Source organism: Bos taurus, chromosome 16, assembly GCF_002263795.3.
Source record: "Bos taurus isolate L1 Dominette 01449 registration number 42190680 breed Hereford chromosome 16, ARS-UCD2.0, whole genome shotgun sequence".
Classification (NCBI taxonomy): Eukaryota; Metazoa; Chordata; class Mammalia; order Artiodactyla; family Bovidae; genus Bos; species Bos taurus.
Window position 1 is genome coordinate 23,586,566 of NC_037343.1, and position 22,681 is coordinate 23,609,246.

The following is a 22,681-nucleotide window of genomic DNA, read 5'->3' on the forward strand; positions in this document are numbered from 1 at the left end:
ATTGGCAAATTGCAGTCCAAATGGATAGAGATACGCTGTATGTGTAAATTACATAGCAATTTTCTAAGACCTGGAATGAAGAGAAAGAATGTTAAATATTACATTTATAATTTTATATTAATTACATGTTGAAGTGGTAATGTTGGTTATACTGAATTAAATAAAGTAAAAGGAACGCGCCGTGATTGAAACGTGAGCTTGTGGCGCGGGCCACACCTCTTCCCGCCCTCGTAGTCGGGAAAGCTGCCGCCAAGATCCGGATGTGGATCGCTCCCCGGGCCGCGTTGCGCTCCCCGCCTCTTCCCCGCCCCGCGCGCGTGCGCACTCCCGTAAGGCTCGCCTCCGTACTCTAGGCTCCCTGTTCCCACAAAGCCCGGCCGGAGCCGAGGCCCCGGCGCCCTCCCGGACGCTGGGGTTGGCCTGGCCCGCCATGCGTTGGGGGCTGCGCCCTCGCGGTCCGGGGGCAGCGGCCCTGGCCGCGGCCTGGAATTTGTGGGTGCCACCCCGCCTTCCTTGTCGACCTCTCTGGCGAGGGACAACTGGGAGCCTTTTGGTGCGGTCAGTCACCGGGGCCAGTAACCAGCCGCAGAACTCGAGTAATGGCAGCTATCGGGACACGGTGTTGCTGCCGCAGACCAGCTTCCCCATGAAGCTGCTGGGCCGCCAGCAGCCCGACACGGAGCTGGAGATCCAGCAGGTACGGGCGGGCCTGTGCTCCGCGGGGGCCGGGAGCGGGGCCTCGGGAGGGGTCACGGGCCCTCCCTGGAGCCACGCCTGGGCCACCCACATCCAGGGCAGGGCAAGGCAGGCCCGGCCGCAGGCTCCAGGCCCTCTTGGGCCAGAGGTGTTGCGATCAGACCAGTGGGAATCATGCAATTCCCACAGGTTGTTCTGGGTGAGAACACAGGTGCAGAAACCTCTAGACAAGTCCACTAGAGGTGGCGGGTTCCAGACCGGAGTGCTAACCCGGGTCTCCTGCATTGTAGGCAGAGCCACCCACCTACCGTCTGAGCCACCAGGGAAGTCCAGCGGTCAAACAGCTATGCTCAGATAGCATGGATGGAATACAAATGCCAGTTTTAGCTTATACAAAACTAGTCGAATTTGGGCTCTTGTCCAGTGATTTTGTTTAAAGTAAATTAACATGTACACATATAAATAATGCGATCCTGAGAAGAAGTTGAAGTTCACTTTTATGGTATCAATAGGTCCTTAGTTGGAAGGTGGCTTGTTTGAAGGGTCAGGTAGCTGTGGTTACTTCATCTCAGTCCTCTTCCTCACCTGTGCTTCTGTCTCCTGTATTAAACTGAACTTTCTAAGGCCAGAAATTCACTTGTTAGTTTGTGTAATTCTAGGGTCTTTAAAAATCCCTGATATTTTGGATATATGGGATTCATGGGGTTGGAAAGAGTCGGACACTACTGAGCGACTGAACTGAACTGAACTGAAATATGCTTAGCTTAAATATTCTTATGACAGCCTCAGAGTTCTAGACTCATAAGCCTGTTTTGGCCATCTAGTTTTTTTTAAGTGTTCCATCCAGTACCTTCTGTATTTCTGAAATTGTGACAGTTTCAGATACCTTCTTGTATAATCTTCACACCAGCTTGGTGGGTTGAATATTATTAATTTTTTTTTTTTTTTCAAATGAGGGAATAGGCCTACAAAGGCAAAGTGACTTGGCCATCGTCACACAGAAGATGAGGGAAGGGGAGTGGGACTGCAATCAGTGTTTTTCCAGACTGAGAGTAGCAAGTGTTGAGGCCAGAGCATAACAGGAATAAGATATGAGAGAAAGTGTGTGTGTGTGTGTGTGTGTGTGTGTGTGTGTGTGTGTGTGTGTGTGTGTGTGTGTGTGTGTGTGTGTGTGTGTGTGGTGGGGAATCTGTGTGTGTGTGTGTGTGTGTGTGTGTGTGTGTGTGTGTGGGGGGGAATCTGTGTGTGTGTGTGTGTGTGTGTGTGTGTGTGTGTGTGTGTGTGTGTGGTGGGGAATCTACAAGTCCTTCAACATGGAGTGGAGGGGGATGGAGTTCTGAGACAATGACCAAGAATTCTGTGGTACTAAACCTTTGTAGGGCTTCCCAGATGGTGCAGGGGTGAAGAATTGCTTGCCAGTGCAGGAGACACACGTTCAATCCCTGGGTTGGGAATATCCCCTCGAGGAGGGCATGGCAACGCACTGCAGTATTCTTGGCTAGACAGTCCCATGGACAGAGGAGCCTGGCAGGCTACACCCCATGGGGTTGCAAAGAGTCCAACATGACTGAGAGACTAAGCACAAACCTTTTAGGGTGCTGTACACCTTCATACAGAGCTTAGACTTTAAACTGAAGTCTGCAGGGTAACTGTTGAAAAGTTTTAAAAGATAAGTACTCAGATGTGTATTTTATTTATTTTTTATGTTATTAGAAGGAGTGAAGTTTTTTTTCAATAAAACATTCTTAAACTTATTTTCTAATTGGAAGATGTGCATTTTAGAAAACTCACCTTGTGTTTTAGAGTTGAAGATATTGGAATGTGATAGGAAATAAACTGGTGCTGAGTGTTATTTATGGCAAGATTAAAGTGTATGTGTTTATGTGATGTGCAGACATTGTTGTTCTTTTTAAACAGAAATGTGGATTTTCAGAACTTTATTCTTGGCAAAGAGAAAGAAAAGTGAAGGCTGAATTTTGTCTTCATGATGGACCTCCTTATGCAAATGGTGACCCTCATGTTGGACATGCTTTAAATAAGGTAATTTATAATTTTGGTTATAAGATGTGGGGGAAAATCTTTATTTAAATACACTTTGGAAAAGAGTATATTCTAACATTACAGCAATTATGTAAATTTGCATTGACATAAACTAAAATGTCTTAATAGAAAGCAGCAATGAACAGTTTTAGTACCGTGTGAAAAATAACATCACTGGTATTTGCTTTGAACTTATTTTATGTTAATAAGTATCATATTATTCAATAAATAATTAATGAGCATCTGTTATGTGCCAGATATTGTCTAGACTCTGGGGATAACAGTGAACAAAATAAGGATAAGTCCTGTTTTCATGGAGCTTGTGATCTAATCAGGAAGGCACAGAAGGATAAGTAAAATGTTTAATATGGTAGGTAGTTACTAGAGACTGAATATTTGTCTCCCTCCCCTTGCAAATCATATGTTGAAACCTAATCTCTAATGGTGTGTGGAGGTGGGGCCTTTGAGAGATGATTAGGTCAGAGAGCTCCCTTGTCCCTGTATGCTATGTGAGGTTACAGTGGGGAAAATGGGGGTCTATGAACCAGAAAGTGGCCCTTACCAGATACTGAATTTGCCAGCCCCTTGATCTTGGACTCCACAGCCTGTAGAATAGTGAGAAAGACATTTCTCCTATTTATGCCACCCCATTTATGCTAATTCTCAGACACTCTGCTGATGTCCAAGAATTGCTTGGTTGTATGTGTGGGAACCCCCCCTGCCTCCCACCACACACACAATCACACATACAGACAGACGTATACACACACATAGAAATTCTTCTCAACCCAAACTGACTAAAAGATAGTAATAATAAGTACTTTAGAAGAAAATATAAGAAAGGGAAAACTAATAGGGCAGGTCAGTTGGGCAAAGTGCAGTTTTACTGAATTGATCTGGGATGCCCCCTTCACTGAAAAGATGACATTCCTGTAAGGTCCTCAAGGAAGCAGGGGGGTAAGCTGTGGGGTATTTGGGGTAAGTATAGCTAAGTGAAAGAGGAGAGTGAAAAAGCTGGCTTAAAACTCAGCGTTCAAAAAAACTAAGATCGTGGCATCAGGTCCCATCACTTCATGGCAAATAGAAGGGGAAAAAATGGAAATAGTGGCAGACTTTATTATCTTGGGCTCCAAAATCACTGTGGATGGTGACTGCAGCCATGAAATCAAAAGATGCTTGCTCCTTGGAAGAAAAGCTATGATCAGCATATTAAAAATCAGAGACATCAATTTGCTGATAAAGGCCCATATAGTCAAAGGTATAGTTTTTCCAGTAGTCATGTGCAGATGTGAGCGCCGAAGAATTAATGCTTTCGAGTTGTGTTGCTGTAGAAAACTCTTGAGAGACCCTTGGACAGCAAGGAGATCAAGCCATTTAATCCTAAGGGAAATCAATGCTGAATATTAACTGAAGGACAGGTGCTGAAGCTGAAACTTCAATACTTTGGCCATGATGTGACAAGCCGACTCATTGGAAAAGACACTGATGCTGGGAAAGATTGAGGGTAGGAAGAGAAGGGGCAACAGAAGATGAGATGGTTGGATGGCATCACTGAATCAGACGGAGCAAACTCCGTGAGATAGTGAAAGACAAGGAAGCCTGGTGTGCTGCAGTCCGTGCGGTTGCAAAGAGTCGGACACAGCTTCATGACTGAACAATAGCAATAGCTAAGTGCTTCCCGTGTGGTTCAAGTGGTGAAAAAATCTGCCTGCCAATTCAGGAGACACAGCAGACACAGGTTAGAGCCCTGGGTCGGGAAGATCCCTGGAGTAAGAAATGACAACCCACTGCATCTGTGTGTGTACTGAGCATACACACACAGTGCCAAGTACAAAGGCTTGAGGTGAATTTTCTTGGTGTGTTTGAGGAGGATAAAATGAGGTTTTGGTATCAGGGTGATGCTGGCCTTCCAGAATGAAGGCTTCCTGCCCTCATCACTATTTTGGTTTCTATTGCTATAATTTTTTTTTTTTTGCCAATTGCAAAATTTCAGAAGGTTGAAGCATAACAAATTCTTCTATGTCTGGCTTCTTTTACTTGTGCAGTGTTTGATATTCATACATGCTGTTATGATGTCAATAGTTGATTCCTTTTTAGTTGTCAATAATTGTAGAGAAGCATTCCATTGAGAGAGTGTACCACAATTTATTTACTATTTTTTTCAGTCCTTTATTTTTATGTGTACTTTAATGGAAAGTTTGGAGAGGACATGACCTTGGACATCTGTCTGTATTTTCACCACCAGAAATCTGGTCATTGAACAAGTCAGTGTTGCTATTAGAGCAGAATTATAATATGTATTACATATTGTATTAGACCTTCCATGGCGGCTCAGACAGTAAAAAGTCTGCCTGCAATGCAGGAGACCTGTGTTCGATCCCTGGGTTGGGAGGATCCCCTGGAGGAGGGCATGGCAACCCACTCCAGTATTCTTGCCTGGAGAATCCCCATGGACAGGGGAGCCTGGTGGGCTATAGTCCACAGGGTCCCTGAGAGTCAGACACGGCTGAACGACCAACACTTTCTTTAACTTTCTTTCATTGTATTAGACCATTTAATTGTATTGAAAACTTCTAAAACTTTTGAGATGTTACACATATTGCACATTCCTTGGTATAAAGTTTGTTTGCTTCCACGGAGGCCAAATCATGCTGCTTGATAGCTCATTTTCAAATTATTAGGCATATTACATCAGATGGTAAAAAAAGCATTTATTTCTTTTCATGGATAGAACTGAAGTGCTTTTTTTTTTTTTAAGTGCACACTATTTGAAAGCAATTTCTTTCAAATTTTGTTTTAGTTAGAGTTTATATTTGAAGTAATTATAGATTCAAGTGCATTCGTTAAGAAAAAAATAGAGAGGATTCCGTATACATTTTACCCAATTTCTCCAGTGGTAAAATCCTGCAAAACTGCAGTATTATATCATAACCAGAATGTTACATTGATACATTCAAGATACCGAACATTTCCATCAAGAATCCCTCATGATGCTCTTTTATAGCTATATTTATTTCCCTCTTTTCCCACCATCTCCTTAACTGTTCTCTACATCTATGTTTTTGTCATTTCAAGAATGCTATATAAATGTAATCATACAGTTTTGGGGGGTTAACTTTTTTCACTCAGTGGTATATATTGTATATTTACATCTCAATTTGGACTAGCCAGTTTTGATGCTTATTACTGCTGGTGGCTAGTAAGGACTGTATGAGATATCACAGTCTAGAGCATATGTGTATGCTTTCCTTTATTCAGTTAAGTACTTGTAGAATAGGGTGTATATGCTTAGTCGTGTTTGATTCTTGTGACCCTGTAGACTGTAGCCCGCCAGAGTCTTCTGTCTATGAGATGCTCCAGGCAAGAATCCTGGAGTGGGTTGCCACTTCCTTCTCCAGGGGATCTTCCCGACCCAGGAATCGAACCCAGGTCTCCTGCATTGCAGGCGGATTCTTTACCGACTGAGCTACGAATAGTGGCAGTCACCATTCTAAATGCTGGAAGTTTACAGATGAAGACAGATGGGAGCTCTGATTTCAAAGAGTTTGTATTTTCCAGGAAGGGACAGATAAATAAGTAAAACAACTTCAAATAGGGATAAATAGAAAGGATGTTATTTATATTGATTGATGTAAGTAATATACATAACAAAGAGTATACAAATCTTAAGTATGTATCAGTAGATGAATGTTTTTGTTATATGACTACCCCCAGATTGCAAGGCCCCCTGCCCTTTGGTAAGAAGTCTAAAGGAGTTTTACATAGAAGTTGTGAGAGGAATGTGTATTATCTTTTCTACTTTTGAGAGACATGGAAGGGAAGATATATTTTTCTGGACTACTGCATTATTTAATTTTGGGAAGAAGGAATTGAGCCTGGAGCCAAGTCTGTCCTTTGCCTTTGAGCCTCCATTTTTCAGTGGGTATATATATTTTTTCAAATTTGCTGCCCGGCAACCCACTGCAGTACTCTTGCCTGGAAAATCCGATGGATGGAGGGGCCTGGTAGGCTGCAGTCCATGGGGTCGCTAGGAGTCGGACACGACTGAGCAACTTCACTTTCACTTTTCACTTTCATGCATTGGAGAAGGAAATGGCAACCCACTCCAGTGTTCTTGCCTGGAGAATCCCAGGGCCGGGGAGCCTGGTGGGCTGCCGTCTATGGGGTCGCACAGAGTCGGATACAACTGAAGTGACTTAGCAGCAGCAGTATCTTAAGATGAGCTAGTAAACAGTTACAGAACTTTACTAAGAGATCTACTGTGTTATTTAGGGTTTTAGTAGTAACAGAGTTAAGCATAATATTTCATACTCTAAGGGCATTATAAATTCTGCCTTGATTCTGTAATATTTATGAGCTAAATATACATAATATTATATATAATATTGGATTATTCACATAAATAATTTTTTTCCATGAGAGTAAAGCAAATTATAATTTTTTACTCTAATTTTTAGGAAGTTCAGATTATTTCTTAAAGTGGTAGTGTGGATTGCTTATTTGCATACTCCAACTTAAAAAAAAATTAGTAATCTTGGATATAATGTTTTTCACTTTGAAATCTTTTGTAATTTGATTTCTTCCTGGGGGAGTTAATGACATTTTAAAAATCAGATATTTGTTATGCTTGTATTTATGTAGAACATAAGTTGATTTAATAGGTAATTCTATATAAATCCTTTAAAGTTGGATTTTATTAGTGTTTTAAAATGATACTAAGAGAACATAAGTTGTAGGCCACATGTTTTTTGTATGAATGATGATTATCATTTCATCTTTGCAGATTTTGAAAGACATAGCCAATCGATACCATATGATGAGGGGTTCCAAAATACATTTTGTTCCAGGCTGGGATTGTCATGGGTTACCCATTGAAATCAAAGTATTATCAGAACTTGGTGGAAAAGCTCAGAATCTTTCAGCTATGGAAATTAGAGAGAAAGGTAAGTAATCTCTATTTCTGTTTCAAAATGTTATTTGTAAACCATAGTTCCTTGGAAAAGTCAGGACTTTATCAAAGACACTTGTTGCTTTTTGTTTTTTGCTATTGTTTTTTCACTTATAATGAGATCAGTTGGAAACCACTGTGTCACAGAAGATTCAGATTTTGTGTAATTGACTTTTGTGAGAACTTTGAAATTATTATTTTTGTTATTGTTTTTATTTACTTTCTTGGCTAGAACCTGTTGACCTATACCTAAACCAAAAGTAAATTTTAAATTAAAATTTATTTAGAAGTCTCTTTTTCGGTCCTTTCCTGCAATAGAGTGAGTCAAGGAGGACTCGTCTGATCTTATCTGTTAAACTATTGTATAATTGGATATGATTTTGAAGATCTCATACTTCTTGTGAAACAGTATGATTGGTTACACTAATTAATTGTGTGTGTGTGTGTATGTAATGAAATAATTATTCTCTGACGTTTTCTTAAATTATGAAGTAAGAGTAACTTTTCCAGTTTGTTTTTTTTAAATGTAAGATCATTTTATGATCTCTGAATAATGGAAGAGACAAATTTTTATAATTTTTGTATATTTTTTTATAATTTTTAAAAATTTTGAAATTTTAGTTAATTTTAGAATTTGTTGTAAGTTATCTGCTGAATACTTTTAACTTTGAGGATAACTTTACTTTTAAACATTTTTATAGTCTAAATTTTGTGTAATACCTGCATTTAGAGAGATACATGCTAAGCTGTATTCAAGAATTTTAACTCATTTTCAAATTGTGTGTGATGCTTTCATTTAGAGATATACATGCTAAACTGTGTTCAAGAATTTTAACTCATTTTCAAAAGGCTTTTTGTTTATTGATTTTAGCTAGATCATTCGCCAAAGCGGCAATTGAGAAACAGAAATTGTCATTTATTCGCTGGGGAATAATGGCAGATTGGAATAATTGCTACTATACTTTTGATGGGAGATACGAGGCCAAGCAGTTGAGAATTTTCTACCAAATGTATGATAAGGTAATAAAGTTTTTTTTTTCCCTTTGAGTATGTTGAATTACCTGTTACAGAATTCCAGCTTTCATATATCTTTGTCTTTTATAGGGCTTGATTTATCGATCTTACAAACCTGTGTTTTGGTCTCCTTCATCAAGGTATTTATGTGTTTTGGGTAGCTAAAGTGGAGAATTTTGTGGGACTTCCAAATATTTATGTTTAATGTTTTTAAACCTTAGGACTGCATTGGCTGAAGCAGAACTTGAATATAATCCGGAGCACATCAGTCGCTCAGTGTATGTAAAATTCCCTCTCCTGAAACCTTCTCCTAAGTTGGCATCTCTTCTAGGTAAGATTTATCCGTTGTTTGAGTTTATTAAACTTAAGGAATTAAAACATTTGATTTGCTAGCATATTTGAAATTTTATTTTCACAGATGGTTCATCTCCTGTTAGTTTTTTAGTCTGGACCACACAGCCTTGGACAATTCCAGCCAATCAAGCTGTTTGTTACATGCCAGAATCAAAGTAGGTATATTACAGCAATCTTTGTTTTGTCCACAAATAGGATCAGTTCCATTTTTTAGCATTATTTTGATCTTATTGCATCCTCATTATCCTCTTAAAATTAGTGAATTATCACTTAGTTTTTATGTTCATATAGATTTTATTAAGCTTTAGAGAATACTACTTAAGACCTTATTTTCCAGCTTCTTTGGAAAAGAAAACAGAAATGTAAGGAATGAAGTCCTTTGAAAATAGTACTTTTTTTTAATCTTAGTTAGTTTTTCTGAAGTGATTCGAAACGTTTAAAATGTTATCTGTGGTTTTTCCTTTTTCATTGTTAGCAGCTTACTCCTCAATTTTATTTTAGGTATGCTGTTGTGAAGTGTTCCTCATCTGGAGACTTGTACATTCTAGGTGCAGATAAAGTAACATCTGTTGCTTCTACTTTGGGAACAACATTTGAAGTTATTTCAACATTTTCAGGTGAGGATTTACAGATACTCTGACAGTCAAAGTCATTAGAATACTGGGTTGATCTGCGTTCAGTACCTTGCTGAACATTGCTCATTGTGAATAAAACAAATATGGCTTCTGCCTTTCTAGAATATATTTTATATTGATCAAACTGAAGGAGAATATACATTAAACATGATAGGAGCATAGAAAATATGAACATTGACAAAGTCACAATAGTTGAAAAAAATATTTTTGACAAATATCCAGTGGAAAATTAGAAAAATGTCCTCTATACAATATAAAATGTGCAAATTTTCCTTTAAATTTTTATTCAAAAGTAAATTACTGAAAACTATTTTTATCTGATTTGATCAAAAGAGCTAGGAAGGAAATAAATCCCATTTATTTTGGGGTATATGATTTTAATAAGGAAACTGAATAAATTCTGAAAGTTATTTCCAAGATAGCATTTCTGTCAAAAGAATCCTTAGTAAGCTATAATTTGGGACTCCTAAAGTAGTGGCTGATTTTGAAATATAACTATGGAAATCTAAGGAAGTTTAAAATAACCTTTGATCTTTAGGGATGGTATATCTTTGAGTTTCTTATGAAAGAAAAAAGATCACAAGTTCAGTTCAGTTCAGTTCAGTTCAGTCGCTCAGTCATGTCCGACTCTGCAACCCCATGAATCGTAGCACGCCAGGCCTCCCTATCCATCACCAACTCCCAAAGTTCACTCAGGCCTCCCTATCCATCACCAACTCCCAGAGTTCACTCAGACTCACGTCCATCAAGTCAGTGATGCCATCCAGCCATCTCATCCTCTGTCGTCCCCTTCTCCTCCTGCCCCCAATCCCTCCCAGCATCAGAGTCTTTTCCAATGATTCAGCTCTTCGAATGAGGTGGCCAAAGTACTGGAGTTTCAGCTTTAGCATCATTCCTTCCAAAGAACACCCAGGGCTGATCTCCTTCAGAATGGACTGGTTGGATCTCCTTGCAGTCCAAGGGACTCTCAAGAGTCTTCTCCAACACCACAGTTCAAAAGCATCAATTCTTTGGCGCTCAGCCTTCTTCACAGTCCAACTCTCACATCCATACATGACCACAGGAAAAACCAAAAATGGAAAGATTGTCCAGCTGAATAGAGAAGACCTCAAAATGTATCAGTTCAGATATAAGCCAGTTAGAGGTTTAAACAATCTTAACAAAAATCAAAAAGTTTTTAATGTCAAAGGCATAAAAGAAGCTGCAGAATGTTTAGTATTTAATACCATTTGTATCTTATTGGTACATTCGGTAAGTTAGAGGATCTGGTATATTCTTAAGTCCATACCCTTCACTCACCTCTTTTTTTAAAAAAATTGATATATATAGCATTGTATTAGTTTAGACATTTGGTATAATGATTTAATATTTGTATGCATTGTGAGATGATCATCATAATAAATCTAGTTAACATCATCATCACACATAGTTACAAAGTTTTTTTCCTTGTCATGAGAACTTTTAAGGTCTGTTCTCTTCAGTTCAGTCACTCAGTCATGTCCGACTCTTTGCGACCCCATAGACTGCAGCACGCCAGGCTTTCCTGTCCATCACTGACTCCCAGAGTTTACTCAAACTCAAACTCAAACTCAATACTCAAACTCGAGTCGGTGATGCCATCCAACATCTCATCTTCTGTCGTCCCCTTCCCCTGCCTTTAATCTTTCCCAGCATCAGGGTCTTTTTAGATGAGTCAGTTCTTCGCATCAGGTGGCCTAAGTATTGGAGTTTCAGCTTTGCAGCAGCCCTTCCAATGAATATTCAGGACTGATTTCTTTAGGATGGACTAGTTGGATCTCCTTGCAGTCCAAGGGACTCTCAAGAATCTTCTCCAACACCACAGTTCAAAAGCATCAATTCTTTGGTGCTCAGCTTTCTTTGTAGTCCAACTTTCATATCCATACATGACTATTGGAAAAACCATAGCTTTGACTAGACGGGTCTTGTTGGCAAAGTAATTTCTTGCTTTCTAATATGTTGTCTAGGTTGGTCATAACTTTTCTTCCAAGGAGCAAGCACCTTGTCATTTCATGGCTGCAGTCACCACCTGCAGTGATTTTGGAGCCCCCCAAAATAAAGTCTATCACTGTTAACTTTGTTTCTCCATCTATTTGCCATGAAGTGATGGGACCAGGTGCCATGATCTTAGTTTTCTGAATGTTGAGTTTTAAGCCACTTTTTTCACTCTCCTCTTTACTTTCATCAAGAGGCTTTTTAAGAGGTTCTGTTCTCTTAGCAGCTTTCAAATATACAATATAGTATTATTAATTACAGCCCACCTCTTTTTTAAGTGCAGAAGATAGTAATAGACTTCATTGACATTTTAGATGTTGTTACAGAAGTTGAATGGCATGCTCAAAAGGTTTGTAAAAGTATAAGGTTAAATTTAAAGATCCTTTTTCTAGACTGCTTAACTGTTTCAAATTATCACTTTGTAGAGAATTGATGGATTGCCATTTTGATCCACCATGTTTCAGAGCAATTTGTATACTTTTCATTTCTGGCTGAATAATCTAAGAACAGCTGGCTTTCTATTTACTAAAGTAGTAGGAATGGTAACAGCTGAAATGGAACATTTTTGGGGGGATAGATTTTCTTTCCAGAAAGAAATGTCAATTGTTTCTCAATCATCTGGGGATCTTTGTTGGGAGGTGAGGAAGAGTATTAAGTATTATAAGCACTAAGTATTGGGGCTAAAGGAAAGTTCATAAAGTTTACTTTGCTCCAAAGCTGTGGTTTCCATACTAAAAATGCGTAAAGAGTACAGCACAAGGTTGTAGAGACTGGTGTTACTTGTCAATCTGATTTCTAGAAAAGGAATCAAAACACAAACTAAAGAGTTGATTTCTCTAAAAATCAGTGCTGACCTTTTCTCTCTTAACAGCATTAAAATTTGCATGGAAAAGAATGCATCCTAAAGTAATTTTCCTAGTAATTCAGGTATTTCCTGGTTATAAAATGCCAAGTCATCCAAGTGAGACAGCAAGGAAGGCTTGTGATTTTCTTCAGAAAAGGGAATTTTGTCAGGATTTTATAAGAAAATGTCAGTTTTTCTCACACCTCTTACCCATTGTGCTGTTTTAAGCAAAATGAAATCAGCAAAAGAGCTGTCTTTTCTATGAAATGTCCAAAGTTAAAAGATTTGTGTTCTTCTGTTGATATGTCTAGGCAGTATAGTTTTTATTGCTCTATGGCTAGAAAAAAGGATCATAGAAGTGGAGAAATTTATAAAGGCAGGTTTTTTTGTTGTTAAATATCATTTAGTTTGGAAAGACGAAGAATGATTTGTGGGGAATATCTGAGGCATAAGGGGGCCATTGACCATTCTTCAGTTATTAATGCTAAGGACTAGATAGAATAAACAGACCTATTTAGTATGTTGGGTAAGTGGATGGGTAGAACCAGTGAATCATTTTAAAGCTTGAAACCGTTTATTTTTAGAATGTATGAAAGAAAGATTAGTTTGTGGAGCTCAACTCAAGAGGCAGTAAAGTTGGGAAACAGCAATGGTGTAGAGGGCTTCCCTGGTGCCTCAGTGGTAAAGAGTGCAGGAGATGCAGGTTTAATCCCTGGATCAGGAAGATCCCCTGGAGAAGAAAATGGCAACCCACTCCAGTATTCTTGCCTGGGAAATACCATGGACAGAGGATCCTGGAAAGCTATAGTCCATGGGTTTATAAAGAGTCAGATATGACTTAGTGATTACGTGATAACAACGACGACAGAAAACTTCATAGATGATGGGTATGGTATATTATTAAAGGGAGCTAGAGTTATGTACAATATTAGAGTCAGACTTGCCTTTGAACTTGAATTCAGTCATTTGTTAGCCATGTTATCTCAGACAAATTGCCTATATTTTCTTGTTTTCTGATTTGTAAATTGGAGATAATGTTAGCTGTTTTGTACTATTATGAAGGTGAGGTCAGAGTTTATGTTGAGTCCAGTGTACGGTGGGTACCCAGTAAATGTCAGGTATTATTTATCAGATCTTACCTTTTCAGGGTAACATTATGAAAAGCAACAGCAATGAGTTCCCATAGAGATAGTATTAGAACCTGCTGGTCGTTGACCCATTGATCTAGAATTTTTTTGTCCTCTGTTCTAAAAGGCACATAACTGTACATAAATTAGAGAAATGTTCTTGAGTTCATTTGATTATCTATTTAATTTAATAATTACCAATACTTTAAAGCATTTACAGTGCAGCAAGTATTGTGATATGTTACCCAAAATGCTTAACATGCATCAACCAGTTTATCCTCACAGCAGACCTGTGAGATACAAACTGTAATTACTTACAGTTTATAGATTCCTGAAAGTCGCAGAACAAGTAAAAGGGAAAGCCAGAATTTGAGCCCAGCCTTGTCTCAGATTTTGCTCTTCTCAGCCTGATATCTGTTGCTTTCCTTGAAGAGATAGAAGAATCGCCATATAAAATAACTCTCAATTGTGCTTTTCTTTCCCCACAGGTGTGGACTTGGAAAATGGTTCTTGTGCTCATCCTTTAATTTCCGAGAGGGAGTCTCCTCTTTTACCTGCCAATCATGTGACCATGACAAAAGGAACCGGGCTGGTTCACACAGCCCCGGCTCATGGTATGGAAGATTACAGTGTAGCTGCTCAACACAACTTGTCCACGGTACTGCTCCTCCTTTTTCCTTTTTAATAATTGCTTTTGTAGAATGGAAGTGATAAACCCTAACATCTTTACTTTTTGATAATAAATGATAATTTTTGTCTTTATAGTTAAGTTGTGAAATGCTTTTGTGCAATAAACCTCATTAGCTCATACTAACTAAGAATCATTTCCTAGAATCAGCACAGAATTGGCACAGAGTTGAAATTGAAGAATACATAGTAAATAGGGGCATTTTTTTTCCAAGTACTAAGTCACGTAGACAAATTACTTTCAAGCCCTGAAAAATGGTGAGTGGGTTTTGCTTATGTGAATGTGTGCTTAAGTCGCTTAGTCATGTTCAACTCTTTGCAACCCTGGGGACTGTAGCCCACCAGGCTCCTCTGTCCATGGGATTTCGAAGGCAAGAATACTGGAGTGGGTCGCCATTTCCTGCTCCAGGGGATCCTCCCTGACCCAGGGATCAAACCCGCATCTCCTGTGTCCCTTGGATTTGCAGGTGGATGCTTTACCACTGAGCCACCTGGGATACTGGATAGTTCCAAAGAGCCATTTTTTTCAGACTAAACCATCCTCTCAAAATTTATTTTACACATGAGTTACTTAGCAAGTTTTTCTGTTTAGTTAAAGACAAGTTTCAAAGTCATCACAGTGTATATACACGGCCACAGATCTGTAAGTTAACAGAAGTTTTTAGTATATCTTGTTACTTTTTATTATTAAATTTTAGGTATGTGCTTTAGTAATACAGTTTGCCTTTTTGGTGATTTAAGTGTTTAAATTCACAAATTCTGATTGACTAAGAAGTGATACCTAAATTTCAGTACAGTGAAAGACTAGACTATAATGAGATGTTTTATACATTATATATTGTTTTGCCAGATATTGTCATAAGATAGAAAGTCTTGATGCTTTATTTTAATTGTTCAGAACGACTCTTTGTAGGATTGTTTAGTGAATGAAGATGGAGTTTTCACAGATGCTGCAGGTCCTGAACTTCAAAACAAAGCTGTTCTTAAAGAGGGAACAGATGCAGGTGAGTCCTGTGTATGTTGATATTGTATTTTTTTTTTTTCTTTTTATGTTGATATTGTAAATATGCATTTTCTGAGAAGCAGCCAGCAGTAATCTTTGCTGACAGTTCTCTCAATCTTGCACTTTCAACAGAAGCAAAAAGCGGAAATTGTATTTTATTTTGCCACGTGGTGTAACATGGAGTTTGGCACTTTTTCATCTTTCACTTTGAATTGCCCTACTTGTTTAATCACATCAGGGCCGTCAGCAGGGAGTGGTGTTACCTTAGAACAGCAGAGAGAGTCATTAGCAGTGTGAGTTTTGTGGAAGGATGAAGTCCACCTTGGAGCTGGATGTTGACTGAATCACTCACTCACTCCTCTAGTAACTCATATCACTGACCTACACTATGAACACCTTTCTTTGCCCACACCACGACTAAGGCCAATTAGATCTGGTGTATTAATTCTCCTAGGCTCTTGTCACAAACTACTATAAGTTTGGTGGCTTAGAACAACAGAAACTTATTCTCTCACAGTTCTGGAGGCGAGAAGTCTGAAGTCAAGGTGTCAGCCAGGCCCTGCTCCCTCTGAAAGCTCTGTGAAAAAGTCCTTCTTTGCCTCTGCCTAGCTTCTGTTGGCTCCGGTAATCCTGGGCTTTCCTTGGTTTATAGCTGTATCACTCCAGTCTGCCTCCATTGTCCCCTGTCATTTGCTCTGTGTGTCTCTCTCTGTGTATTCTTTCTTCTTCTTACAAGGACACCAGGCATTGGAATTAGGGCCCACTCTAATCCAGTGTGGGTGGTTTAGTCGCTTAGCTGTGTCGGACTCTTTGTGACCCCATGGACTGTAGCTCTCCAGGCTCTTCTGTCCATGGGGTTTTCCAGGCAAGAATACTGGAGTGGGTTGCCATTTCCTTCTCCAGGGCATCTTCCTGACCCAGTGATTGAACTCACATCTCCTGTGTCTCCTGCATCACAGGCAGATTCTTTACCCACTGAGCTATCAGGGAGGTCCAGTGTGACCCCATCTTAGTTGCAGACTGCATCTGCTAAGTCACTTCAGTCGTGTCCAACTCTGTGAGACCTCATGGACTGCAGCCTACCAGGCTCCTCCATCCATGGGATATTCCAGGCAAGAGTCCTGGAGTGGGGTGCCATTGCCTTTTCCGAGACTGCATCTACCAAGGCCCTATTTCCAAATAAGGTCACAGTCACAGGTCGTAGGGGCAAGGACTTAGGGGACAAAATTCAAGCCAGTATACCTGGTTTCTTTGGATTACCTGGAGACCATTTGAAGATTCATAGTATGGGAGACTGTGACTCTGGATTTGAGATGTAGAGTTCTAGGTGTGTTCTGTCGTCTTTGAGAAGAGCCCATGGGAATGGCATACTTTGGAGTCTGCTTAAGGTTTTACAGTTTCTGCTTTTTTTGTCTGGAGATTCCCAGATTATGCCTTTGCTCCCTGGTAGATGGCTACTCTTCCTGTCACCTGTTGGCCCAGATTTCATACTCCCTGGAAGTTTAGAGAGTTATTAGGGTTTTCATAGTACTTTTTCATTGTGTCTAATGTAAGTTGTTTTTTGTTTTTTAAGTTATAATGATGCTTCAGGCTGCAAAGAATTTGTTGAAAGAAGAAAAATTGGTACACAGCTATCCCTATGACTGGAGAACTAAGAAACCAGTAGTTATTCGTGCCAGCAAGCAGTGGTTTGTAAATATCACGGATATTAAGACTACAGCCAAGGTATAAAGGGCATCCTGCTGTAAGGGTTGGGTTTATCATTCCCTCATTCATCCCTTCCCCAGGATGAAAGGTTTATCTGTGAGGTTGGGGTAGGGTTTTGAGGGTAGAAGGAATTAAGGCTATTATTAATTGGTTTCATAAAATTGTGGAATTTTAGATCTGGAGGGACCTTGGGTTTCTCCATTCCGTCATGACATATGTGGAAACTCATGCTTAAAAAGGTTAATTAGTTTGCTCTAATTTCCTGCCCAGTGTGAAAGTAGCATAAAATTACGACCTGAGTTCAGCAAATTGTTTAAACTCTCAGAACCTCAGTTTCCTCATCTGTATAAAGGTGATAATAATGCCTACCTCATGAGATACGTGCATAAGAGTTCCCAGAACAGTGTCTGGCACATAATAGGCATTTACCAAAATTCTTTTAAAACCCTTTGCTTGAAGGGTTGAATTGAAATCACAATTCATTTGAAAAGCTATTACTTTGAGCTAACAATTACTTTATAGCTGGCATTTTAAATATTAATTTAAATTAATTAAAGCTCTTTCATTCAATACATAGATGTATCTGTGTGTGTGTGTATCTCATGAATAACTTGATTCTATTAAATGAAAGAACTCAAATACCATATTTTGCTTTTGTTTTTCAAATATATATTTGTTGACCATGCTGAGTGTACAGATACTTTGCTTTACAGCTTGCATATAGCAGTACTGTTATTAGTTGGTTCATTTGTTGGCCTGGCAGTTTGGGGCCCTTGCCAAAGCTATGGAGGCAGTTAATACTTTCTACATTCATGTAGATTGGAGAGCTGTGCTATGGACTGTTTCTTTGCTTTGTTCTGTTTTTTTTACATTTCTCTATAAAGCCTGTTTTTCTTACCTATAAATGTAGTTTGTGACTTTCAGCTCTGCACAGATTTTTGTTGCAGAACATCCGAATCTGATGCTGATGCAGTATGCTGAAGACAAGTTTGTTTTCTTAACTTCCTTATGGAAAATTTTTAGTTAATCTTTGCAGAAATAGAGAAAATAATATACTGCCATGTTTCCATAACCCAACTTCAACAATAATCAACTTTTTGCCAATTTTATTTTTAGCTACATCCCTACTCATTATCTACACTTCCTACCCATTGGATTATTTTAAAGCAACTTTTAGGTATTATGTTTTCCATAAATATTTCATCATATATATCTGACATTTAAAATTAAAACATAATTTTCATGCTGTTATTACCACCTTAAAAAATAATAATTATTCCTTAACTAAACTGTACTACATAAAATTAGGTTGTATTTCAGTATCCTTGTCAACCTAAGATAGGAGCTTATTTCTTAAACATTTAAAAAAGAAACCTGGAAATCAAGTTTCAATTGAGTTTAACTGAAGTTTAATAACGTGTAGTGCTTCTATTAAACCTGTTATTACCAATTTTGATCTAGGAGTGTTTAGAAATTAGTATAAAATCGCTTGTCACTTCTTCAAAGGTGGAGTCTGCTCTTGATGTTATTTATTAGATCCTTTGTGGCCCTGTTTTAATATCGCCTTGTTTGCTCTGAAATCTATGGTTTTTTTGAGATTAGTTTCTCTTTGGCAGGGAGAGGGGGCATGTAAATGCCTATAAACTTCCAAAATAAGGAACTGTATCATGATAAAGAATGGGAGTTCTAGAAAATTTGTTCTGCTTTCTCTCACTGAACTTGATTTGTGAATCAATTGCAGGAATTGTTGAAAAAAGTGAAATTTATTCCTGGATCAGCATTGAATGCCATGGTTGAAATGATGGACAGGCGGCCATACTGGTGCATATCAAGGCAAAGAGTTTGGGGTGTTCCAATTCCTGTGTTTCATCATAAGACAAAAGATGACGTCTTGATCAACAGGTAGAACTCTTTCAAAATTTTTCAGCACTTTAAAGTGAGTTGTATTTTCTTCAAAAATGGAAAAATAGTGGACTATGGAAAACTCTTGATATATGTTAAGTAAAATAGTCTAAAATAACTATCTTTTTTAGGGAAGTAAAATATAAATTTCAAAAAGATCTTTCAGATGGGTGAAGTTTTAACAAATACTGGATTATTTTCAGTATTGATAATTCAGAATTAAAGGCATTGACTTTTTTTCTTTGAGAATTCATTATTCCTGACTGTGTGCCTAGCACTGTGTTGGAGTAAGGTGTCAGGAACCCAAAGTGAGCAGATTGAGTGGCCCAGTATGTAATTTTGATTTAGGAATCAGTGTCAGTCTTTCACTTTGAGTCTGCTTTTTCTCTCAGTAGAAATGGTGTTAGGTAATTGTACAGATAATTTAAAATTTAAGAAACTATAATATAGTTGAATGCACTAGTTATTTCTTCTTTTTTTGCTTAATTTTCTTTTTAATTTGGAAAGATAATACGTGAACCTAGTAAACAATTCAGAATAGAAGAGCTTATACAATAAAAAGGTTTTTTTTTTGCTGGTCATACACTAGACCCTTTTTCTGAGGCAATAGACAAGACTGACATGGTCCCCGCTCTTATTGTGGTAATAACCTAGCTGGTTTATCTTCTGGCAAATTAGGGTGGCTTTCAGGATTGTTACTGTTATTAAGAGATGTGGAAAAGGGAATATTAATCATTTCTTTTGGGAATATATCCTGAATTTTCATTTTTTTGGAAGTAATTTTGTTTCAGATTTTTTTTACTAAGTTATTCTGTAATATGAACGAAGAGTTTGACTACATTTTGGGAAGTATTTTCACATTTTATCAGTTGAGGATCCAGTGAGGATTTTGAGGGCATGGAGGCAGCAAGTAATGGAGAATTCAGGAGACAGCGAGGGGAATTCAACATCATTTTTGTAAAAAGGTTGTGCTTTTCATTGACTACATTATTAGTATGCTGTATGTGGTGTTTTTATGAATATATATATATTAGTTTTTTTTAAAATTGTCGATCCCAGTGTTTTGTTTTAAATTACGTTTCACTGCATGTTGGGTAGTTCTGAGTATCCTTGGTGTGAAGGCTCCTTTTCACTTTGAAATATTCTTGTGTCACGACTTCAGGGAAAATCTGACACCTTCTGGCAACATGCCTCAGAAAGAACTAAAGGATTTGCTTTGAACCCAAAATAGTTTGTTTGCTTCCTTTGTAGAGGATACGGCATTTGAGAAGGGCCTTGAGAATTGAGCAGGAAATGGGGGAAAGTACTTAGCAAGTAGTGGTATTAGAAGCTGAGGAGCCAGAGTGGCAAAAACATAGCACGTATAGGACTGTAATGGGGCTTCGGGGTGTGTGTGAGGGGAGCAGAGAGGTAAACACCCGAGAAAGCTTGACTGGGGCAAACTGAAGTCAGCCTTGAATACCAGGCTAAGGAGTTTAAACTTTTAAGTAGGAGTGAGGAGTAAGAGTGTGTTTTAGAAAAAGAAGCTAGAAGTTAGAGATCAGGAAGTGATTGTAAGATTATTGCAATATTATTACAGTTTCGAGCTAAGACTCTTTGACCCAAATACTGTTGCTTATATTTTTAAAATTTAGAGCTTGATCACATAAAAACTAGTATCTTATTTTCCCTACTGAGAATTAAAGTTGAGATAAATTTACACAAGTATTGCTTAAATTCCTTACCAGGGAGTTTTCCTTGAAGGAAATGTTTATAAAAACACTGTGATTGTTCCTCACTCTTTTCTGCACTTAGAGAGCAAGATTTTTAGGGAGTTTCCCTGAAGTGATTGAAGTGTACCAGTTGTACATATTAGTAAGTAGAGCAAGCTGGTTTATTTGACCATTATTTAATCACTACAACAAAATGGTACCTAGGTCAATTGGTCAGTGACGTAGGTGAAATAAATGTGAGCTTTGTCAGAAAAAACAAGCAGATTTTTTTTAGGTATAATTTGTGTTTTATTTTCAGTCAGTTTGTTTACATGGTGAGTAACAGATTCTTTTCTCTGCATTGAGCTTTGTGTTGCTTGCGTGGTATAGTTGATTTCTGATTTTGAAGTCGCAGAGATATACAGAACATTGGCCTACAGAAATGACAGACAGACTTAGTCACGTTGTCTGTCAATTCATAGGTCATTTTCCTGTACACCATTTCTGAATAATAACTCTAATCCTCTTCCATTTTTGGTCCTTTAAGTGACATAACAGTTGATTTTTTTTTTAATGGATGTTAATTCTTAATTATTTGTCAATTTTTAAATACCACATGAAAGGATGTCTGTGTTTTTTCCTGAATCAAGTGAGAATCAGGTGACCATGATTTTCTTGGTCTTCCTTGAATGTGCCTTTACACTGCAGTGAATTGGCAGCCATCAAAAGTAACAGCATCTCCACTGGAAATTGACGCACAGTCCACATGGAGTTGCTGTTACAATCGATGACGCCGTTAAGAACATCAGAAGGTTCCCTTCGCTTTGCAGGATGAAAGTATAAATTATCTCTTATGTAGTTTCACAGAAGAAAATCTTGATTTATTCTTTCCTACAGAAGTTGAGAGACTGGTAGATATGAAACTTTGATGTTTAATTTTTATTTTGAATTAATGTTCTCATTTGTACTTTATATTCATATTTGTATTTTCTCAAGAAATAATTCCACTTTTGACTTCAGTATCATTGATCATTTATCTTAATCTGTGATATAACATCTTTATAATTTAGGTGGAAATCTATTACTAATTAGTAAAGACAATTACTCTTTATATAATAAAGATAAATATAGAAACTAGGAAGGAAAAAAAGTTATTAAGTTTCTTTCATTTCAGAACATTTAAGTGTTAATGCAATAGTTAACATGCATTTAGGAAACTTAGCCCCTGATTTACAGAAATATGAGAAATTTCATTAGAAACATGCAAGGAATTTCAAATTTGAGTGTTAGATTTAGCTACCTCAAATTTTTGCTTATGTTAATAATAATGACTTATTTGTGAAAAAGTTCGATAGTATTCATCAAGTAAAAATTTCTCCAAAATTGTTTCCTGTCATCTTCAAAATATAGGATTAAATTAAAAACAGACACCACCCGCAATTTCTAGAATTAAATGTAGTAAATAAATATGAAACATTTAGCCTCTTACCTCATTCTTAATTCCAGTGACTTCCAGAAGAAAAAAATATTATAGTCCTTAGCATTTTTGCTTTTATAAAGACAAAACGCAGGGAACTGAAATGACAGCAACAGTTTCTTCATTACCTTATAATCTTAATGCTGTTTGATTTCTAGGAACACGCTAAATAAACTTGAGCCCAGTTGATATCGAAGTTCAGAATGATTGGTTGATGTGGCAGTGGCTGGTTCTACCTAGTGCATTTTCACAGATTGAAACCCAGGAAGGACACATAATATGTGTATTTAGATAAGGCCATTGCGTAAAGTACAAAGTTTTATGATGGACTTATTGCTTTATGAAATGCAGCATTAAGATGGAAGCATAGAGATTATGTAGTGATAAGTGGTTTCACCCACTTTTATTAACAGTAATTTATACTGATCTTTAGGTTATAAGTTAACTGTGTGTTTGTGTTAAGTTTAGCATTTTATTAACAAAGGGGGGATTTCTTATATTTCAAAAGATAAATTTTGACTACTTCTTATGTTCTATTTTTCA

The 22,681-nt window shown here is 37.8% G+C and overlaps 1 protein-coding gene and 3 non-coding genes across 4 annotated transcripts in view; 2 read left to right on the forward strand and 2 right to left on the reverse strand.

Annotated features, from left to right (window-relative positions):
* Nucleotides 1-369: 369 nt before the first annotated feature.
* Nucleotides 370-22,681, forward strand: part of IARS2 (isoleucyl-tRNA synthetase 2, mitochondrial) — a 44,348-nt gene continuing 22,036 nt past the window's right edge. The window contains 12 exon segments of the mRNA NM_001206795.1: nt 370-697; nt 2,614-2,736; nt 7,520-7,679; nt 8,556-8,704; nt 8,789-8,838; nt 8,920-9,029; nt 9,117-9,207; nt 9,554-9,669; nt 14,160-14,329; nt 15,272-15,362; nt 16,935-17,086; nt 18,810-18,970. Coding sequence (NP_001193724.1) covers nt 431-697; nt 2,614-2,736; nt 7,520-7,679; nt 8,556-8,704; nt 8,789-8,838; nt 8,920-9,029; nt 9,117-9,207; nt 9,554-9,669; nt 14,160-14,329; nt 15,272-15,362; nt 16,935-17,086; nt 18,810-18,970 — 1,640 coding nt within the window. The 5' untranslated portion in view covers nt 370-430.
* Nucleotides 21,081-21,159, reverse strand: MIR215 (microRNA mir-215). The gene has a single exon (NR_031351.1). It is a non-coding gene; the product is annotated as a microRNA mir-215 (primary transcript).
* On the reverse strand, nt 21,368-21,464 carry MIR194-1 (microRNA mir-194-1). The gene has a single exon (NR_036337.1). It is a non-coding gene; the product is annotated as a microRNA mir-194-1 (primary transcript).
* MIR194B (microRNA mir-194b) lies at nt 21,374-21,458 on the forward strand. The gene has a single exon (NR_162213.1). It is a non-coding gene; the product is annotated as a microRNA mir-194b (primary transcript).